Source organism: Salminus brasiliensis, chromosome 1 (genome assembly GCF_030463535.1).
Source record: "Salminus brasiliensis chromosome 1, fSalBra1.hap2, whole genome shotgun sequence".
Lineage (NCBI taxonomy): Eukaryota > Metazoa > Chordata > Actinopteri > Characiformes > Bryconidae > Salminus > Salminus brasiliensis.
The window spans coordinates 31,697,541-31,719,728 of record NC_132878.1 but is presented as its reverse complement, the minus strand read 5'-3'; the positions used below and the strand labels follow the sequence as shown (position 1 = coordinate 31,719,728).

The following is a 22,188-nucleotide window of genomic DNA, read 5'->3' as shown; positions in this document are numbered from 1 at the left end:
GGTGGTCAGTCGATGATGAGTGGAGAACCGCTGGAGTACAGGACTGAGTAAGGGAAACCCTGCTGTAATATTTCGTGTGTTGCAGTACATCTTGCGGCCAGCAGATGGGAGTATTTTCCCCGGGTTCCGCAGGAGCAGAGCGGCGGGGCTGAGCGGCTCAACTTGCCCCGCGGTCTTTAGCGGCACATGCGCGCGGCGCTCTAGGACACCTGATCCCGAGCTGAGCCGAGATTTGACTTTCAGATGACGGCCGCAGCCCTCGAGCGCACAAACCGCGGCAGGAGACGGGAGGAACGCGAGCAGGGCGGGGCCACACAACAGAGAGAGAGAGAGAGAGAGAGAGAGAGAGAGAGAGAGAGAGAAAATAAAAGAAAATCAATATTTCCCTCCATCATCTTTCTGTGTAAATTATCGATAGCACTGAGAGGCTGATTGCACCAGCTAGTTACAGCACACATTATTGGTGTTCTTAGTATCAATAATAACATAAAATGAAATAAAAATATAAATAAATACAAAACTGTAATAATAATAATAATAATAACGACAACAATAATAATAATGCAATATGCAGCGCTATTATTAATATTTATATTATTGTTTTTATGAGTATCATTGTTGTGTTTGTTATTTTGTATTGTTATTACCTTTTCCTTTATCGTAGTGCTTATAAATGTAAAAGGAAATAATTGAAACGATGTAATTAAAATATATGAGCTAATTAACAAAAATTATTCTTTTAAATTATTATTTTGAATTTATACAGTATTTGTATACGCAAACAAATAGTTTTCTGTATTATTGTTGTTGTTGTTCAGTCTGTTGTGTTGTTTTCACCGTTCAGACTTTGCCTTTAATCCCATTGGAAGTGACCAGGCTGTGTGAGGCCTGCTGTGTGTGTATGTGTGCTGATGGTTAACGTGTAGCTGATAGTGAGCAGGGGGAACGCGGAAACACACACACACACACACACACATACATACACACATACACAGAGGATCGGGGTGGCAACTGTAACTTCGCCTTGCGCACATAGAGAGAGAGAGCGCGCGAGGGAATCACATCGGATCCACAGAAGATTCTTCTGCGAGCTTCACGAGAAAGAGAGAGAGGGAGGGAGAGAGAGAGAGAGAGAGAGAGAGAGAGAGAGAGGGAGAGAGAGAGGGAGTTGAGTGTTCCACTCCTCACATGAATGCACTCGCCGTGCAGGGAGCAGCGCGTGAACATGCTGTGGAAACTCGTGGAAAATGTCAAGTATGAAGACATTTATGAGGTAAATGTGCACCCGGACAGCGGTGCAGGGGGCAGGAGGGGGTGGGGGCAATGCAGGGGGCAAAAGGGTAGTAGGTCCGGTTTGTGTGGACTTTATCCTGAATGGTGGTTTTAAGCAGGGCAGTTGGAGAGTTTAAGAGCTGCTGATGGATAAATAGGGGAATAGAGAGGAACTCGGCTTCGGCTCAGGTTTTACTCGGCCGTGTTGAGGATTATTGTTACATTATTAGACTGATTTGATTTCACTCGGCTTTAGGGTTGAAACTATGTCTAAATGTTGATGTGTCAGCAAAAGGAAATTTCCTCACCAACGAGGGATTCAGATATGTAAAAAAAAATATATATATATATATATATATTGGAGGTGTAGGTGTAGGTGTAGGCTTGTAATATAATTGTTTTTATTTTTTATTAATTGATATTGATGTTTATATATTTTTTCTTAACTGATTGCTGACTTCAGTCAGAATAAAAAAATAGGATTTTGTGTCTTGTATATTGAGCAACAGCACATTTACAAAAATAAAAATGCTCCTTTTATAAATGCATAATATATGGATACGTTATATTTTCGCACATAAATGCAACGCGGTTGTATTTTAAATGTGCATGTAATAATTTACTTTTTATTTACTTATAATATCTATTTATCTATCTATCTATCTATCTATCTATCTATCTATCTATCTATATATATATATAGATAGATAGATAGATAGATAGATAGATAGATAGATAGATATTAGTGAGTAGCAGTGAAGGTATTTTTTGTTGTTGTTTTTGTTTTGGCTTTTGGCAGGACGGGAGTGTGTGTGAGTGCGCGCGCGTGTAAAGGCCCTCGCGGGACGGGATGTCGCCCTCGCGAGACGCACATGGCTTTTCTCTCACAGCCCCTGTGACCCCCGAGCTAATTAAGCACTTCGATCCGGGCGCGTGAAATCGGCCATAATACGGGCTGATTTATAGTGGTGTGTGTAGGGGGAAGAAGGGGTGCAACAACAGGGGGCTTTTTAGACATTTTAAATATTTCAAAGAGTTTAAACGTCGCTGTCGCTGGATTGGGGCGCGCGTGCGTTCAGATTCAGTGTTCAGATTTAGATTTGCTCGTGCTCGTTAGGGTTAGGGGGGCGTCTGGGGTAGGATGATTTCGAACGGTGTGAACGCAATGTGACTTCCAGAGAGGGGTTCAGCAGTGGTTCAGCGGGGTCCTTCTGGACTGTGTGAGTGTGGGTGCGTGTGTGTCTGCGTGCATTAATGCAACTCTGTAGGTGTTCATTCAACATTCGTTCTGGGCATTATGGTCAGTCAATGAGTCTCACAGCAGCCCCTTTCAGAGGAGAGCTGAATGTGTTTGGTAATGTGGGCGCACTGTTTGGTGGTGAGACAGGCGTGAATATACGTTAAGGTGTGTGCGTGTATGTTTTTAAGATTAGATTAGGCATGTATGAACAAGGTATAAATATTTAGGGTGTGCATAAATAGTGTACGACTGAATAGACATTAATTGTTCTAAGGCACGTTGGAACACATGTGTATGATGAATGTATAATTGGATATGTAATTAAGGTGTTAGGCCAGGTGTGTATTTTCAGTATTTAGTGTTGGGAAAGACGTGTGGGATCAGTATAGGAATGGACAGGCGTTTGTAGTGTTTATAGAGAGGTGTTGTTGGGACAGATGTGTGTAAGATGACAGATGTGTATGGTCAGTGGTGGAGCAGGTGTTAATGCAGGTGTGTGGTTAGTATTGGGGTTAGTGAGCATAGTGTTGAAACACATGTGTATGATAAGTGTTTTTTTGAGCTGGGACAGGTGTTGTATTTAGTGTTGACGTGTATTTATGATGTTGGAACAAGTGTTTGTGTTAGGACATGTGTCTATGGCTGTTTGGTGCTGGCAGGTGCATGCATGATGGTGGAACAGGTGTTTATGAGTATTTGGTGTCAACAGGTGTATGTCTGGTGTTGGGACAGGTGTTTTTGGCTATTTGATTTTGGAAGAAGTGTGTTCATGGAGTTGGGACAGGTGTTTTTGGCTAATTAGTGGTAAGACAAGTGTAGCAATGGTGTTGTGATGTGTTTATGGTTGCTTGTTGAGACAGGTGTGTGTGTGGTGTTAGGACAGGTGTTTATGGCAATCTGGTGTTGAGATGTGTGTGTATGGTGTTGCTCAATGCTAAGGCAGGTGTTCATGGGGTTAAGACAGTAAATGGTTAGTATTGGGAAAGGAAAGTATGGTGTCTGGGCAGGTGTTTATGGCTATTTAGCATTGAGACTGGTATATGTATGGTATAAAGTTAGGGTCAGTGTCTGGGACTGAGATATAGCACATACTTGGAACATGTGTGTATGGTCAGGTGTGGAGTGTTTCCTTCCCCAACTTTACACTAGGGCAATCTTTTTTAGTTCTGGACCCTTGAAGCCCACTTTCATTGATTGCCCTGAGTAATTTGGCCCACTGTTCCCCCAGGTGCGACACCCATGGACAGGTGCCTATAGCTTTTTTTGTGTGGTGTGGTGTATGTGTGTGTAGGGGCACTAGTGTGGGCGTGCGTGTGTGTGTGTGTGTGTGGGAGAGAGAGAGAGTCTTTTGTCCAGCTGCTGGCTCTTTTAGTTCAGCGGGGGGCAAATAAATGATGTGTGTTTGCACGCGCGCAACAATAACACCATAGGATAACAATGGGCAATGGGGCAAAGAGAGAAGTCCAGACCCCAAAGAAAGAGTGTGTGTGTGTGTGTGTGTGTGTGTGTGTGTGTGTGAGAGAGAGAGAGAGAGAGAGAGAGAGAGAGAGAGGGAGTCCTCGCGGGGGTGTAGTATAAAAAACTAGCATCAGTGACCGCGTGTGCTTCCCTGTTGACTCTCTCTCTCTCTCGTTCTCTATCGCTCCTCCTCCCATCTCTCTCTCTCTCTCTCTCTCTCTCTCTCTCTCTCTCTCTCTTTCTCTGACTTCTGCGCGCGCCGCTCCTCGCGCGCTTCTCTTTAAGCACTGCAGCGATATTAGGAGTCATGAATAACAATCACTCCGAGGAGGTGTAGCAGCACGCGGAGGGGTGGAGGGGTAACTTTGGGGGCTGGGAGGGGGGCAAGCAGACGGGGCAGGGCAGGCGGGACGGCACGCGCAGCACTCAGGCAGAGAGAGAAAGAGAGCGCGAGGCGCGGAAAGACAGAGCCATGAGGAGTTAGCTGTTAGCAGCCGGAGAGAGGAACATCTGCAGGCGCTTCTGCACTCTCCAGCTCATCTCCGCGAGCCTTGCGTGTGCGCGTGTGTAAGAGAGACAGAGACTGTGTGTGTTGGCGAGCAGACTTTAGTCCAGATGTTAGTCCACACTTACTCGGCCACGGTAAGTCCAGCTGATCGCTCAGTCTCGCGTCTCTTCTGTGATGCACTTTAACTCTAACTTCTCTCTTTTTGTGTTGTTGTTCTTGTTCTCATGACCACTCTGCTCCTTCTGTTCGCCTCCAAATTTAATCTGCGTTCAGATTTGCTCAGTATCCCCCTCCCTTCCTATCTCCACTCTGTATTATCGTATTTTGCCTAAGGATATTTTGCCTAGAAACATCTCCACCATCTCCCCTCAGTTCTGTGACCCAGTTCGTGCTTCACACAAACTAACCAACACCAAAGTAATCCCGTTCCTAAATCCATTTATCGTGCTCTTATCTAAACTCCTCTGAGGTGTGTTGTTATTTTCATGCTTGAACAAAAGCTGGAAAAGCTAGTCCAGACTCTTTATGCAACACTGCTGTTTCTAAAGCCGTTTGTGGAAGGGACTTTTATTATATTTAGAATTGTTGTACTTTTTATAGAGGCTCAGGAAATCGTAAAACAGCTTCTAGGGGTTTTAATAGTTTAAAAAAAAACAGATAAAATACATATTTTTATATTTGATTTTATTTATGCATTATATATTCAAATATTTAAAGTAATAATGATGCATTTGTAACTGGCTATTTATTTTCTTTTGGTCTTTTTCTAATTCTACATTTTGTTATTTTGCTTTTAAATGCCTTATGCATTTATAACGTATTTCTAAACACATTATTATGCAGAACATCATTCGTTGTTTTTTGAAGTCTGTTTTGCTTTAGTTTTCTGTATATTTTGCTGTTATTTTGCTTTATTTAATAAAAGCCTGTCTGTAAACACTGTATTTGTTTTCTAAGCGCGTCTCTTTATATTCATTATTCATTGTTTATAATTTGTTTTTTTTCTCAATGCAGGACCGTCATGACGGGGTGCCGGGCCACAGCTCGCGCCTGTCCCAGCTGGGCTCTGTGTCTCAGGGGCCCTATTCGAGCGCGCCGCCGCTCTCGCACGCGCCGTCCTCGGACTTTCAGCCCCCGTACTTCCCGCCGCCCTACCAGCCGCTGCCGCCCTACCATCAGGGCCAGGACCCCTACTCTCACGTGAACGACCCGTACGCGCTGAACGCGCTGCACCAGCCACACCAGCAGCACCCATGGGGCTCCTCGCGCCAGCGGCAGGACGGCGGAGGCGCTGACGCCGGCAGCGGCGGCTCTCTGCTTGCGCAGCCCCGCGCGGCGCTGCCGCAGCTCTCCGGGCTGGACCCGCGCAGGGACTACAGCGCCGTGCGCAGACCGGACGTGCTGTTGCATTCAGCGCCGCATGCGCTGGAGGCGGGAATGGGCGATGGCTTACTGCACGGACTGGCTCACGGCATGGACGACGCGCACGTGAGTCACGTTTGGGTTTGTTTTTTTGGTCTTCTTCTATTTCTCTGTGTTGTACGAATTTAAAGCTCCAGAACTTTAGTTCTTCTTTTTTTCAAACCATTATTCTTATTTATTGCTGCTTTATTTATTTATTTATTTTTGTTTGATGCCATTTAATGTATGTTGTGTTTTTTGCTATACTTTATATTTTATGTTTTGTTTTGCATAGTTTAGTGGTTGCAACTGAATAGTGTTTCCGCTATAAACACTCTTTATTGTCACTGTTTTGTATTATACTTATTACATGCATATTTCTATTTGTATTCTATGTATTTAAATGGATTATATATGATAAGCCCATAGACAGACTCGTATTCTCCAATAATGTAGACATAAAAACACTGGAGGTTATAGAGACTGTATAATTCATCCATTACAGATTATTCAGGCCTCTCATTAGATTTTAATCTCCCATTAATCATCATTATTCCCTATTAAACTGAAGGGAATTTGAGGAGCTCGTTTTGAAATGATATATTGTAACTACATATGAATATTTCGGTTTGTAATTATTTTAGCAGGCTTTAGGTTTTGCAGGTATGTTTGAAAAAAAAATAATTTGGTTAATAAGATGATTATTGGAGATAAATGTGCTTGTATATGCATGATTGGACCTTGGTGGATTATCTGTCACATTAAAGCGTTCGCGAAGTGAAGGGGAACAGACTGTCAGGTAGTAAAGTGGCATTGGATTTGATCCAGCAAATCCTCGGTCTTAAAGACTAAACCCAGCGCTGAGAGAAAACACAAGTTAAACCCCATCTCTCCATCAAATCCAACTCAGCTCATTGAGTTTAGCTAGTAAACCTGTTTGTAATACAGCCTGAGAGGAGCACTGTGCTGAGCCTGGTCTGGATATGCTCTGCTTCTGCTAAGCTGCAATGCTTCTCCAGTGTTTCTTCTTGAGCGCTCGGCTTTGATCGTTCTTCTGGCTTTCGTTTCTTTCCGTGTTCAGTTTTTTAGTACTGGTAGTGTTTAAAACGTTGTACACTGTAAAAAAGAGGTTCGTCCGTTCCACAGAAAAATACTTTTGAAGCTGATTTATCAATTCAAATAAAGTGTTTATTTAACTTGAATAAACCCATTTCGGCTAAACCGCTTTTTACACAGCACGGACGTTGATCAAGGAGAACCTTGGTCAGTTTGGGGCTCTTGTAATGAGAAAAGAGTAAGAAATTCAATAACTTTCTGAGACACCCGAGTAAATGGCAGCATAAGAGACGCGTTGTTTTCAGTTTTGCCCTTAAACGAAATATTTTACCGCGTTTTTACATCTACAAATACTATGAAAATGTATTAAAATACAACTAGCATAAATTGTTATTTTAGTTGTATTGTCATTTATCTTAATTAAAACAATAACAGGACTGTGATTTATGCTTATTTCAGTTTACTGTGTTTTCGCAGGCCGTGGAGGACGCCAACAACAGCGGCATGAACATTCTTGACCAGTCAGTCATTAAAAAAGGTAAACCACAAAGATTGTAGTATTTTTAGTATTACTACTCACTTCAGGCCTCGGAGTAGGTCTCTTTTACGCAGGCGCAAAATAGAGGAACCTTTAGAGGGTTGGTTTGATTTGATATGCAAATTAGGTCACCTACACCTGTGCAGGTGGATTCACCTGCTAGACACAACTTTACTCACGCATGTTTTCGTCGCCCTCCTACCTCTTATAATTATTTTATTGTAATAAAATATATTCAATTATAATATTACATATTATATTTATCTAAAAACATTTATTTGCAGTTACATTATTATTAATGATGACAACAACATTACTACTAGTACCAGTGAAATAGTCTAATAATAATACATTCCTGTATGGATGCATGCTTTTAAATCGCCTCTCTATATATAAATAAAAAATAACCTCTCTGTCAGTAATCGCTCGCACGGCTCCCTGAGCTCTTGTTAATATTTGCCCGGTGCGCGCGAGTCGTTTCTCCGGTAATCTAGTTAACTCGAGCGCGCGTCTCCCAGCGGAGCGGCTGTAAGTGGCCGCTGTGATGGATTGGCTTTCAGCGTCTCGTGAGCTCGTTTGGAGCTCATTTGCCCCTATTACCCCCTCCGCCATACCCCCCACCGCGCTCCTGCGCACTCCTTACCCCATTAGCGCATTACGAGACGTCATTTGACGCTGAGAGCGCGTGCTGTGACCGAAAGCGCGGGTCAATCAACAAATCGATAACACAAGACAATAAAAGTAAAATAAAATTGTTATTGTTTTTTTCCCCCTCCTAACTTGGGGAGTTCCAGAGTCCTGAGCGCTCGCGGACAATCAGAGAGTTCTGCACGAGCGGTCTTTGAAGGAGATTTAGGTCTAGTAAAAATGTACGTGTGCAACCGCTTCTGATCGTAGCCTCCCTATGATTTAACGACCGGCATCCGCGTGTAGGTAGTAATCTGTGCAGTACAAGGGCGCATGCGTTGTTTGCCTGTTTGTTTCACTTTCACCTTGTTTACCGCTCATGAACAACGCTATGAAATCCAGAGCGCGTGCTGCGGAGCAGCGACAAACAGTCAGTGCGTGTGCGCGTGTGTGCGCGCGTGTGCGCGCGTGCTGGAACAGACGGAAGCCGTCAGCCCGGTAACCGGGACTGCGTGAAGGGCTCGCGAGAGCGCGCTTTGAGCTTTGTCTCGGTGTACAACCTAAATTCGACGGCGTATAAAAATGATATTAATACAAAAAGTCTTTATATAAAACTATACACAAATAATATGTCATATTTATCTACAAATACACATATATACTTGTGTGTGTAATGTCTACATTATTTCCCATATTATAGGCCAAGATTTGGCGTTTAACAGTCCTCTCCTGTCGTTTCTGACAGTGCCGATGCCGCACAAGAGCGTGGCCTCGCTGATGATGAGCAAGGACGGGCTGATCGGCGGGGTCACACTGAATGTGAACGAGGTGTTCTGCTCGGTTCCTGGCCGCCTGTCGCTCCTCAGCTCCACCTCCAAGTACAAAGTGACGGTGGGAGAAGTTCAGCGGCGCCTCTCGCCCCCAGAGTGCCTCAACGCTTCGCTGCTGGGGGGCGTGCTGCGCAGGTTAGCTGACCCTACTGCAACCCTCCCCTAGCCATACATCTGTCTAGCCATCTAGTAGGGGCGGGGTTCAGACTGCGAGCTGCGTTCCTTGGCCCCACACAAGCAAAACACAATACCAGAATACACTATTTGTGTGCTTCCACTATTTGGCCACTTTATTAGAAACACCTTCATTGTGCTCTCACTCAAACCTACGTGGAAACACTTGCTATGTTCTTCCATTCATTGGCCAATGCATTAGAAACACCTGTCTTGTGCTGCCACTCACTTGCCACTTTATTAGAAACACCTACTTTGTGCTTCCACTCTCTGGCCACTTTATTAGAAACACCTACCTTGTGCTTCCACTCACTGGCCACTTTATTAGAAACACCTACCTTGTGCTTCCACTCACTGGCCACTTTATTAGAAACACCTACTTTGTGCTTCCACTCACTGGACACTTTATTGGAAGCATCTACCTTGTGTTTATACTAACTGGCCACTTTATTAGAAACACATACCTTGTGTATGCACTCACTAGACACCCAATTAGAAACTACCTTACAGATCCATATACTGTAGGTATGCAGTTACAGACTGAAGCCGGGGACCAGGTTAAGAGTGGGTCCATTATCCAAAAATATTCAGCCAGGAGTGACTGCAATGGCCACTGCTGAGGAAATGGGCTGCAGTTTCTAACTGTACACGGTGGCAAGGTAGAGGATTAAATTGGTTTATGGGGTAAGATGTGGGTTATCTAATGTGCCCATTCTTTCTCTGAACTTATATATAATTACTAACGTGCACTAAGACTGTTTATACATTGTTGCATGATCAATGTAATAAATGGCTTTGTGAGAAAAAAATGTTCATTTTGCTTTCAGGGCAAAGTCGAAAAATGGAGGCAGATCTCTGAGAGAAAAGCTGGAGAAAATCGGGTTGAATTTGCCTGCAGGCAGACGCAAAGCGGCCAACGTCACTCTGCTGACGTCACTGGTGGAAGGTAGGAGCCAAAAAAATGAAAAAGAAAAGAAATGCAGCCCATCTGATGTTCATTCTCTTGTTTACAAAATCCTTTCATATGCCCCCCCCCTTTTTTTTGCCGTTCGTGGCTTTGTCTCATTGGCACAGAGTTACTTCGCATAGAGTTACTGGCAAGATCTAACCAAAATTGCGACCCCGCTTAGAAAGAGAAGACAGGCTGGTGCGTTCACTTCTGCTGCTACACAGAGAACTCTTCCTGCCTCCTTAATCTGATATTTATGAGTTTCTGAAATGCAGCCGATATTGTGGTGGTCTGCTTTTCATTTTGAGTGACCCCTCGTTCGCAGCCTTTGGTGAACAGAAACCTTTGGACAGTGGGGGAATGAATGAATGAATGAATAAAGAGATATAAAAATATAAATAATTCATTATTTTGAGTTAATTCGAGTTAATGTAAATTCTTTATTATTATATTTTATTGACCATTGTGTCGTTTTGTTATGATTGTAGTATTAATGACTGTAACAATATTATATATATATATATATATATATATATATATATATATATATATATATATATATATATATATTTAAAAAAATATTTATTTATTTATTTATTAATTTATTTTTGCAAGTGTAAGTTAACAAAGTATCTACAGGATACTTAAAATTAAAAATGTCTTCACATTTTAGACACAATTTCAGATTTGTTTTATTTAGATTAAACTAAACTAAAATTAACTAAAATGTAAATTTTAGTATATATATATATATATATATGTGTGTGTGTTCTAATGTTACTTTAAATGGATATATATTAGAACCACTAATTTATGTAATTTCAGTTATTTCCGTTTAACATGAATAAACGTTCTTTTGCTGTTTTTCCAGGGGAGGCTGTTCATTTAGCGCGAGACTTCGGCTACATCTGCGAGACTGAATTCCCCACCAAGGCCGTGTCGGAGTACCTCAACAGACAGCACACAGACCCCAACGAGATCCACTCGAGAAAAAACATGCTGCTCGCCACCAAGTACGTTCTCAGTCTGTTGTTTTAAAGCATTTGTTGCTGTTTCTTCTTGTTCTTTTTTAATGGTATCCTTGGCTGTGGAGCTCGTGCACATGCCGGGCCTATCCGTGAGTGTGTGAGCAAATGTTTAGCTACATGTTGAGAAATCTGCTCCATCCATCACCGATTCTCGGTGGTTTCTGACACGTTAAGCTGGTTTCTAATAAGGCAGTCAGGAGCTGAGCTCTTATCCGTCTCGGGCTGGCACCGCGCGAGAAACTCATTACGTTTAAGTGAAATGTTTCGAGTCTAAAAGTGCCAGCTTTCCCCTTGAAGTTCTGCCCCCGGGGGTCATCATGCCTCCCTCCCTCCCTCGCCTCCCCTTTCACAGTCTGTCTGTCAAAGTCCCGTCAGTCACCCCCCCCCCTTCCCCCCCACACACACACGTCCCGCCAACCCACCATCACTACCACTACGACCCAACCCCCTGCACGCGCCCTGGGGCATTAGAACGTTGTGGAATGAGCGGAGAGAATGGACAACGAGACTGCTGGTTGTTCTGAGGCTCGAATGTGGGTCAGTGTTGTTGTCGTCGTCGTTGTTGATGCTGCTGCTGCTGCTGCTGTTGTTACATTTCAACCATTCTGTCACAAATGACCTTTTTTAGATGCACTCTAAAAAAAAAAGAAAGCTACCTTAAAGAGTTACTGTAGAAGAACCACTTTAAGTTCCCTGAAAATCTTTCTGTATGCAAAGAGTTTCATTCCAAGGCCCTGCATAGCCTGTCCATTCACAACACTGTTGATTATTAGTTAATACACACACATTGTAATAAACACATTTTTATGTTTATAATAATGCCAAGATAGGTCACCATGAAACACTGAAATAGCTAATATAAGAATAGCTGAATAGCTAATATGCCAAAGGCATTTCATGTTTTGCAGCTTTGTTTGTAAATAAATTGCAAGGGTTTGGAGGACCCTTAGATTAATGAAGCTCTACATAAAGTAAATATTTTATACTAATTAGTTTTTTTCCTAGAACTGTAGACTCGAAATGGTAAAGACCTAATTTACTTTGCTAATTTTATTTGCTAGTAAATTAGCAAATTATTTTTGTTCAAATTGAGTTAATTTGTAACTACGTGACTGTGAAGGAACCTTAGATTAAAGAACCTCCACATAATGTAAAGATTCTATAAAAATTAGAGGTGTTTCCCTATTGAAAATAAATAGAATAGTAAATGGTAAAGGTCTTACTTTTTACACAATAAATCGACAAAATATTTTCAAATTTGAGTTAGGTTGAATTAGTTAGGTTAAGGTATAAAAAAGTTAACATTTATGTGTACATTTACTAAATTGATACAATTTCCTTGCAAATATAAGTGAATTTGTTGTATTATGTAAACACAGTCCAGGTCAGTCCATACAGTGTAAATTGATAATGACTTCCTGTAGCAAACAATGTAAGCCATTTTATTCAACTGACATAAATACTTTGAATGAAACAGTGGTTGAATAAACTAGACAAACTACATGGATGAACCACTAGAGCTTTTTTTGTTAGAGGGGGGCGATGTGGACATGCCCCTCTGATTTTGATTTGATGTAATGCAAAATCCTTTTAGGGAAAAGCATAGTGGTTTATTACAATACCATTCTTTGTTATTGTGGTAATTTGCTACAATATTTACAGCAATATGTTGATTAGAATATCATGTTAATTGATATATGTCGGATAAAACTGCAAATACATCTCTAAACTTTATTTTTTTTTTTGCTCATATTTTGTGAGAACATTCTTGTTGCCTACATCTACATTGGGTTTCCCAACTTGCCAGACAAAATCCGCACCCTTGAGATGAACCCTTTAGTGTAAACAAGATGTTTTGAATTCGCTACCAATACATTTACACATATGCACCAATGCAACCTCAAGTAGTCTAGCCCCGCCCACTCACAGTGAAGTTATAAGGAGTGCTTCAGCCTGGTCTGCCTTTTAAACAGAGATTGTGTACATACACAATATCATCAACTGAAAACTGTTATGTATCCTTTATAAAGGGATAACATAATCAAAATGGTTGTGTAAAAATAAAATGCAGATGACATAAATATAATTAGTGACAAATATAGAAAATATGGCACTTCTGAATTATTACACTATCTGTTCTAAGCTATTATCAGTTACAGTGTAACCCTTAGCCAATAACTATTTAGGAACCTGCACTTTTACAAACATTTTATTTGACATGTCCTAGCAAACACTCCACCATGGCTCAGGCGTTCCTATCATGCTTTCATTATGCAGATAAGGATTTTCCTGACTTTAATTCTCCTCTGTTCCTTCCTTATCGTTTATCACAGTTTTCTGACGAATTAAGATGACTACGAGCATCATAATTAATCGACTTTAAATTACTTTAACCCTGTAGGTTAATGATTTTTCGAACATGTCTGGGAACACTGGGAAGCTGCGGCAGATAGGATCACTGCAGGCTCGGCTGTGAGAAGGACGTTTAAATTGTTAGCAGACAGTCATGGAGAACATAGAGGGGTCAGATGTTGAGAGGTCATGGCAGGGGTGATGAGGAACTTTCCTTTACTTTTCCTCCAAGCCTTGACCCCCCCACGGCACCGCGGGCATGAATATGTAGCAGATCAGAGAGAGATGAAAAAAAAACCTTCAAGACTTCATGGCACTGACTTAAATACAAGGACTTGCTCAGTAGACTGGAGTAGCAGTTTTGATGACTTTATTGGAACTGATTTGTGCTTTCACCATTGGGTGCATAGCCAGTATAGCGTAGCATGCCAGCAAGGCTTGGAAATGCATGAAATACTTTTGGACAAAGTATATCATGCATTCTATCAGTTTTTGATGTGTGCACTTCCACTATGTTAATATGGTTACCAATAAGTGAATGTCTTCTCATAGAAGTTAAACAAGTAGTGGAAGTTAGAAGTTAGAAGTTAAACAAGAGGTGGTTATTACTGCAATCAGTCAAACCCTTTGGACAACGGTGCACTGCTCTGCTGCAGCACACATTAAACTTGTCAAGTTGCAGTGCTTAGTTCAAACCTAAAATGTATCAGTAAAATGTAACAGATTCAGATGCCTGTTTTGGTGTTTCAGAAGACAGAAATCAGAGCTAAAGAAAGGATCCTTTTTTAGAGCTAGGGTTTGGCATGGACATGCAGTTAGGAATGATAATTCCATTACTATTAAATGGGCCATATATTGAAATAACTAATTGTTCCCTTTTGTTAAATAACGTACTTTTGAGCACATATAATTGAATAGAATAGAATAGAATAGAAACTAAGCCGCAAATAAAGTTTAAGTATGTTGTTTTTTTATGTCATAAAAACCAACACATTTACATATGTACAACTGTGTAGACATGCCTGTTCACACTGAAGTAAAAAAGGGTGTACCAGGCTATTTTTGAAATAAACTACAGTGCAGAGCAGCCAATTAAAATAAAGTTCATTTACATATTGGTCTTAAAGGCACATTAACAAAAACTGTTCCCCTCCTTAAGGAGGGAAAGGTAGAGAAACATACAGATTTTTTTACAGTAGTGAATGAAACAAGTTTAATGCTTTTAAAAGCTCCATCAGAAAAAAAGTATAACACCTAATGGTTATGAATACATTCCCTGATGTCTGAGACATTGTTCTGTATTGAGGTTTTGGCCAAAAACATATTATTTAGTACCCGAAGAAAACATTTTTTTCAGGATTACCACTATTTTACTATTATCAAAATTACATATAAAACTTACTGGATAAGAAAGGTTCCTTGGACAGTCATTTGTGTTGCAGCCATGGCAATCCTTGGTTCTTTTCTCCACCATGGTTTAAAAAATCTGTATGCCAAATATGTTTCTCTACAATTAACCTTTTTATATTAAACCTTAAGAAATGACTTTTTTGCTTATAATTATTAAATTATGCAGAGATTTTGATAAATAATTGGAATTTCTCTTTAAGTTGAAATATTTGATAGCAGAATGGAGGACGCAAATTACTAAACAAATGTCTTCCATTATGTATTTTGCTACTATGCCTGTAACTATACCTCTCAAACATTGCTACTAATAGCTGTTATTAGTTTATTAGAACAATTATGCCATAGTGTTAAACAAGAGGTGGTTATTACTGCAATCAGTCAAACCCTTTGGACAACGGTGCACTGCTCTGCTGCAGCACACACTAAACTTGTCAAGTTGCAGTGCTTAGTTCAAACCTGAAATGTATCAGTAAAACGTAACAGATTCAGAAGCCTGTTTTGGTGTTTCAGAAGACAGAAATCCGAGCTAAAGAAAGGATCCTTTTTTAGAGCTAGGGTTTGGCATGGACATGCAGTTAGGAATGATAATTCCATTGAAAAAAAAAACAGATTAAGATTGCCTGGTGCCCCGGGCATTAGAGGTATGGTGTCTTGTCTCCATGAACCCCTTTTAGACTAAATACCTCATATTCAGTATTCAGATATTCAGTAAAGTGCTGAGAACATAATGCAACAAGACCCAACATAGATCTTAAAAGGCCCATATTTTTTCTAATTAGAACATTTGTGTAGTTTTATGTATCATGGACATTTTAAAACCTCACATTTTCATTTTTGTGCTGGTTGTATGTCCTGTCTTGTTCAGAAAGCACCCCTGTGCTTCAGTGTAAAAGGACAGGCCTACACTGCTGTAGACTGAATAGGTGATGGCACAAAAACAATACATTCAAATAAGCAGCGTAGTTTTTGCATATGAATTTTATGGGCTGGGGACTAAAAGGTATGTTCTGATCTGATATGCAAATGCACACACACAGCTTGTCTAGTCCCTGTAGAGAAGTATTGTAAATAGAATAGGTCTCTCTGGAGCAGACAAACATTAATCTATTGGCACTAAAACCTAATGCCAGGCGTGGGCTAGAGGGGGATAAAGCCCCCTAGTATTGAGCTGTGGAGCAATAGCTCTATGCTCGCTGAAATTATGGTGCTCGATGTAATGCGTTTTGGATGAGTTGGGGAGTTGGGGTTGAGGTGGGAAGGTGAGGAGGTAAGGGCTCTTTACCATTATTTAACACCATATAAAATAGACACCGGTGTATTAATTTTTTTTTAGCAAAAGACAATGTTGACATTGCTTTATCGGTTGGTTTTATTACATAGAGACTTACTAGGGTGGTCTGTGAATAGATATAATGAAGACTGAACACCAGTGTTATGTAAGATAATTAACATGATGTTAAAAACATTAAAAATGTACAATGATTATACAAATATATTGTGAAAATGTGCAGAAATTATTTATTGCTTCACACCCAAAAAAGTCACATGTTGTTTCTCATGTGTAATGTTGTCATGTGTTTTTTTATTTTAAGTTATTTTTGTCATAACTTTCATAACATATGCATTCTATGATGTTGAACCCAAAAACGTATCTTTTTGGCTTCATTTCTTAGTGTGTAAAAAACAATATTACTGGTATTAAATATTCTTTACAGTCACTTCAATCAACTGAATCCCATTAGAGAACCTTTTTTTTATTTTAGAATGAACTGGATATTTGTTCAAGATACTGTTGCTGTTCACCAGAGAACACAGGCTTATTGCTAATACCACATTCTTACAAGTGCAACACATACATGTACAATATTTGCTCAGATTTCTTTAATCTGCCCCAAATCCATCAGTTTTAGTGCTGTTGTTTAATCAGTGCTGTGGTTGTCTTATAGCAGCTTATCATAAATTACAGATGATTATTGGTGGGTCTGTGTTGAATGTAATAACAAGTAAAACAACCTTAATTTGACAAGTTAACTGGTAAAAGAAGTTCACATCATCCATCAGCCACTAACAGGTTACGTGAATAACATCTTTAACTGGTTTTAGTGGCATCAAGGGGTGGATGTACATGTTAGGCAGCAAGTGAACAGTCAGTTCCTGAAGTTGATGTGTTGGAAGCAGGAAAAAAGCATAAGAATCTTAGTGACTTTGACAAAGGTTGGATTGTGATGGGTCAGAACATCTCCAAAATGACAGGTCTTGTAGGGAGTCCTGGGTATGCAGTGGTTGTACCTACCAAAAGGGACCTGAAGGGACGTAAAGGATCTGCTACTAAAGTCTTTGTGTCAGACACCACAGGGCACCATCATTTGGCAGGGGGCTGTAATGCTTGGAAGTAGCCATTAGAAAATGCTTAAATTGTGGGCATCAATGAATGCACATGATCAGCTACAATACTCAAATAGCAAGCAATGATTTAGTGTTATTAAAAAGGCCAATACAATTACACCATATCTACCAGCCTGGCCTGTTGACACAAGGGTGCAGCCTCAACTTTCTGTTCTTGGCTGACAAAAGTGGAATGCCATGGTTTTATACTGTTGTGACCCATCTGTCAAATCGGCCAGCGACATTCTGAGATGCTTTTCTGCTCACTGCAATTTCACAGCGTGGTGCCCTGCGTTGTGTCTTGTTTAAAAAGCCATATCTAGTACTTAGACTGGTTATGAGTTACTGTAGCCTTTCAGTCAGCCACTCTGAACCACTGTGGCCATTCTCTGTTGATCTCTCTCATCAACAAGGTGTTTACATCAGAACTGCCTCTCATTGGATTTTTCTTCTTTATTACACCATTCTGAGTAACCACTAGAGACTGTAGTGCTGACACTCCCAGGAGATTAGCAGTTCTAGAAATACTTGAGTCACTAAGATCACATTTTTCCCCATTCCGATGTGTAATGTGAACATTACCCCGAGCTGCTTGCCTGTATCAGCATGATTTAATATTTAATGCATTTCACCGCTGCCACAAGAATGAATATCTAACCTAAAAATTAGCTTGGATGCACAGTGATGGGATCTAATAAGGTCTTAGAAAAGGGATGTTGATGTAGGAGTAGTACCTGCTTATAAGTATTTGATAGGTAACAGGTAACACAAACAAGGACAGGTATAATTAACTCTTACCCTAATACACCTTTTACAACATTTTGCTTCATTTGTACAAATGGATATTGTCATTCTCTGAGGAGTAGCTTTGAGTTGTGGTGGATGCTTACCACTTTATTTTAGCATTTTAAACATTCACAGTCACAGTAAGATTACTGCAGTACTTAGTATTAGTATTATTATTCTAAGCAAAGCATGTTCTAAGTGGTGCTAAAAATAGGGTTCTTTGACTTGTTACAATAGGCAAACCCTTTTTGTTGCAATATAAATGTTTATAAGATTCTATTTAAGCATCCAAATAGTTCTTTCAGTAGTTGTGGTTCTATTTAAAACATGGTTATATTAAGTGGGTAAATCTGCTAATATGTTTTTGAATCTGGTCCACCTTGTTACGTTGCCTTTAAGAGAATATGCCAGTCTAATCTCTCAGCGTTTCTCAGACCACAGTGAAGTGAAGCACCTGCCCATTAAATTTTATTACAAGTGTGGCTTGAGTTAACGGGTTATTTAGTCCTCACTCAGTTCACAAAAAAATATGAAATTACTGTCATTGCTAAATGAGCATGTGATACACATGTATCAGACAAAGATTAAGGTGAATAACACTGGACTACTATTAGACCACTGTGAAATGCATTTAGTTACAGGATGATTCCCTGACTCCCTCTCTCTCTCCCCTTTGTCTTTGTCTCTCTTTCTCTCTCGTCCACTCTCAGGCAGTTGTGCAAGGAGTTTACAGACTTGTTGGCGCAGGACCGCACTCCACTGGGGAATTCTCGGCCAACGCCCATTCTGGAGCCGGGCATCCAGAGCTGCCTGAGCCACTTCAGCTTCATCACGCACGGCTTCGGCTCCCCAGCCATCTGTGCCGCCCTGACCGCCCTGCAGAACTACCTGACCGAGGCGTTAAAGGGGCTGGACAAGATGTTCCTCAACAACCAGACCTCCAACCGCCACACCCCAGCCGACGGGCCTGGCTCGAAAGGAGCTGACAAAGAGGAGAAACACAGGAAATGAGGGGGAAAAACAAGAATGGCCATAGTGATGAAGATGATGGTAGAAAGAGGAAGAGGCTCTACGAGCACAGCTTTACGAGTCATTTTTTGACGGTGTCCAGAGATTCTTTGTACTCGAGATTTATGACGTTATGTTTTACATTCTGTTGGGGGAAAAAACGAAGAAGAGAAGAAGACGGGAGGCAGGATGGAGGGATGCTAAGGGAAAATGAGACTGTTGGGACTCAACACTGTTGTGGCGCTCATGCAATGTGGTGTGTGTGTGTGTGTGTGTGTGTGAGTGTGTGGATGTTCGTGTGTGTGTAACATATAATGTAGCCTACCATTATCCAGACACAGTACACATTTTATCATAAATGCAATGTTTACCACAAACACTATAATGTAATTCACACACAGACAGGAATACGAGCTCACAAGTGTGCCGGGACATCTCACGTCTCATAAAGCAAATGCCCATTTCTTTATGCCCAAATGCCCAGGAACTCATCATGCACAGTCACAAATAAATCATCGCTAATATATATATACACCCCAAAAATACACTGCCAAAAATTGTGGAGTCACATTTCAATAAAATTTTTGCTTAATAACTTAAACCATGTCAATAGAAAATTTGGACTGTTTCATGTTTTAGGATTGTTTAAAATGGCTAATCTCTTTCTAACATGATATTTCTTTGACAACCATGTTATAAATGCAAAGCACTGGATGTTACTGTTATTATAACTGTGATATTATCACTTTACTTTTTACAGTTACTATGTATAAAAATAACGTAGTATAATATTATTATACTTGACCTCTTACAATACATCTAAATGATAAATACTACATATGATCTGGAATCAAATCTGTTAAACTGTGAAGTAGTAGCATCACGATACAGTAATTCCAAACTTCAACTTTTGAACAGTAGTGTATACATTTATTTTACAGAACAATACATTTGACATACATACATATTCCAAGCCCATATTACACATACACTGCACTGAAACCTCAAAAAACTCAGTGAACAACCTTTCTTTTTCTAAGATCAGCAGAATCGATCATATCATCGTACAGCACCGCAATCTCTCACTCCCGGCTTCATTTATTTTATGTGTTTTAGAACATAGCCCTTCATAACGATATATAGATACAGTCTTATGATAGAGGTTTGTGCACCCCTGGTCAAATTGGATGTTGTTGGTTTCTTATAAATGTAAATAAGTTCACAATGCCACATACTCTACAGATAACACAGTTTTGTGTGTTATTTTTTAATTTAGTATTATGCTAAATTTAGTAAATAAATGTTGTTTTAATACGATACACTTAATTTGGAATAGAAAATCAACAAAATGTATTGCTTGATCAGGGGTTCCTACATTTTTGCATGAGACTGCATGTATATACGTGTGTGCGTGCCTGTGTGTGTGCGCATGTGTGCAGATGTCATCACTGGTGATTCTGCTGTGTTTCTCATCTGAACACATCACTGAAGAGAGTATTCATGTATTCACACAGAGGGTTTAAACCTCAGTAAATGAATGCCAGTATATCAGTGTTCTGTTAGCCACTATACAAGCTCTGCTCTGGGCAGGTGAAATCACTCAGCAGAGGTGGCAATGTTGGTTTGGACTAAGGACAACTGTCAGTGTGTTCAACTGAGGCGTCCCACTGCTAGCTACTACTGTATCTGACGTCATCTCGTTTTTTGCACACTGGCCTGAAAAAAGCCCTTTCTATAAGCTCTTTAAAGGTGTATATTTCGAGAAATCCACCCCACCCCCCATACCGAGCAGCAAATCCAAATTCTACCCCGTACTCATTCATTCGTTTGACCTTACTTGACTTAGAATATCACTGGGGGGAAAGTGTGTCTCTTTCAAAGCCATTCGTCAACGCAGGTTCTATGGTTATGTGGTGGTCGGCTTTTGTGTGCGCTGTTCCTCGTGCAGTCATGGTCATCGATAACGCACACGTGCAGAAGTTCAATTAGGTCTTTCCGTTCTTTAAAAAAAATAAAACAAATAGGTTACATTAAAGTTATTCTACCACATGAAAAAATGCAATTGTTCTAACATGCCATCAGTCACACACTCACTCAGCTGGTGCTGATTAACACTTAGAATTTATTTATGCATAAAATTAGGCGCTACGAGCAGAAACGTTTCATTTCTGTTATTGCTTCTGTTATTATTATGATTAGTATTATTATTATTGCTCTGTTTTGTCACCACATTGGTCGAGTCGATGTGTTGGACTTTGTAAGAGGAAAAGACAGAAAGGCCTTTACGTCAGAGCGAGAGTCTGACCGAGCCAATCAGCACGAAGGTCTAATATTTATGTTTGTACATATTTATTTATGCCTAATTTAATGGAAGTTTGTACAGCTGGCTCGTCTTTCTGTGACCGTGTCCCTGTGCGTGGGTGAACGCTTGGTTTAGGTAGCATCTTGTATTTTTTTTTTTTTTTTCATTTTTATTATTATTATTATTTTATTTCATTTTTTCCCATAGACGACTTGTTATATGGTGACGGGTAGAAGTTGGTTCTTGTCCAGTGATTTTCATTTATATAAAAAACGAGAATAAATCATGTGTTTTATTGTAAATGCTGGTCGTTGATTGGTGCGTTTGGGAATTCACTTCAGGAGCCAAAAACTAAACAATCTCATTTTTTCTGCTGTAAAATTCTACATTTTAAAATTTGAATCATATTTAAAATGTCACATAAAGTAGTCATGCTTCACTCACGCGCACGCTCAACATTTTAAATATGAAAGTGAACATTTGAGCAGAATATTTCTACTGTAAAAATAAAACTTCAGGAATAGGTATCGGGAAATGTTTCTTGTTTCTTAAAAAGATCGAACCAAATTGCACGTTTTTTTATTAGCCTTTAGGAAACTGCATTACGCTACAGGGAACAGTCGATGCTGTTTAATTTATAAATAAATCAAATATTACTAAATATGAACTATTACACCAATTATTTTACTTTTCTTATTTACTTAATACGAAAGGCAGACGATTGTAAAAGCAGAAGAAATGCAGCACAGACTAAAGTAACAGGACTGTCAAATATCCCTCGTGGTAGTAAGTGACCGGTTGACCCCTCCCTTCACGCGCTTCACCGGGGACAGAGCAGCACGAGCCTTTATTTGCCCCGCCGTT

At 40.2% G+C, this 22,188-nt stretch overlaps 1 protein-coding gene across 8 annotated transcripts; it reads left to right on the top strand.

Moving 5' to 3' along the window:
• Window positions 1-1,192: 1,192 nt before the first annotated feature.
• On the top strand, window positions 1,193-19,295 carry tfap2b (transcription factor AP-2 beta). Of its 8 annotated transcripts, none has more exons than XM_072695224.1 (8): window positions 1,225-1,273; window positions 5,493-5,966; window positions 7,413-7,489; window positions 8,324-8,342; window positions 8,863-9,065; window positions 9,932-10,050; window positions 10,925-11,066; window positions 18,725-19,295. In XM_072695224.1, the coding sequence occupies exons 1-8, from the start codon at window positions 1,226-1,228 to the stop codon at window positions 19,023-19,025; spliced, it is 1,383 nt and encodes a 460-aa protein (XP_072551325.1). In that variant the 5' UTR covers window position 1,225; the 3' UTR covers window positions 19,026-19,295. The 8 variants fall into 8 exon arrangements, with proteins under 8 accessions (XP_072551317.1, XP_072551309.1, XP_072551325.1 ...); XM_072695240.1 differs by lacking the exon at window positions 8,324-8,342 and adding an exon at window positions 2,990-2,992 and having other exon boundaries at window positions 1,226-1,273; window positions 7,413-7,473; window positions 8,846-9,065; XM_072695257.1 differs by lacking the exon at window positions 8,324-8,342 and adding an exon at window positions 2,990-2,992 and having other exon boundaries at window positions 1,226-1,273; window positions 5,493-5,975; window positions 7,422-7,473; window positions 8,846-9,065.
• The last annotated feature ends 2,893 nt before the right edge of the window (window positions 19,296-22,188 follow it).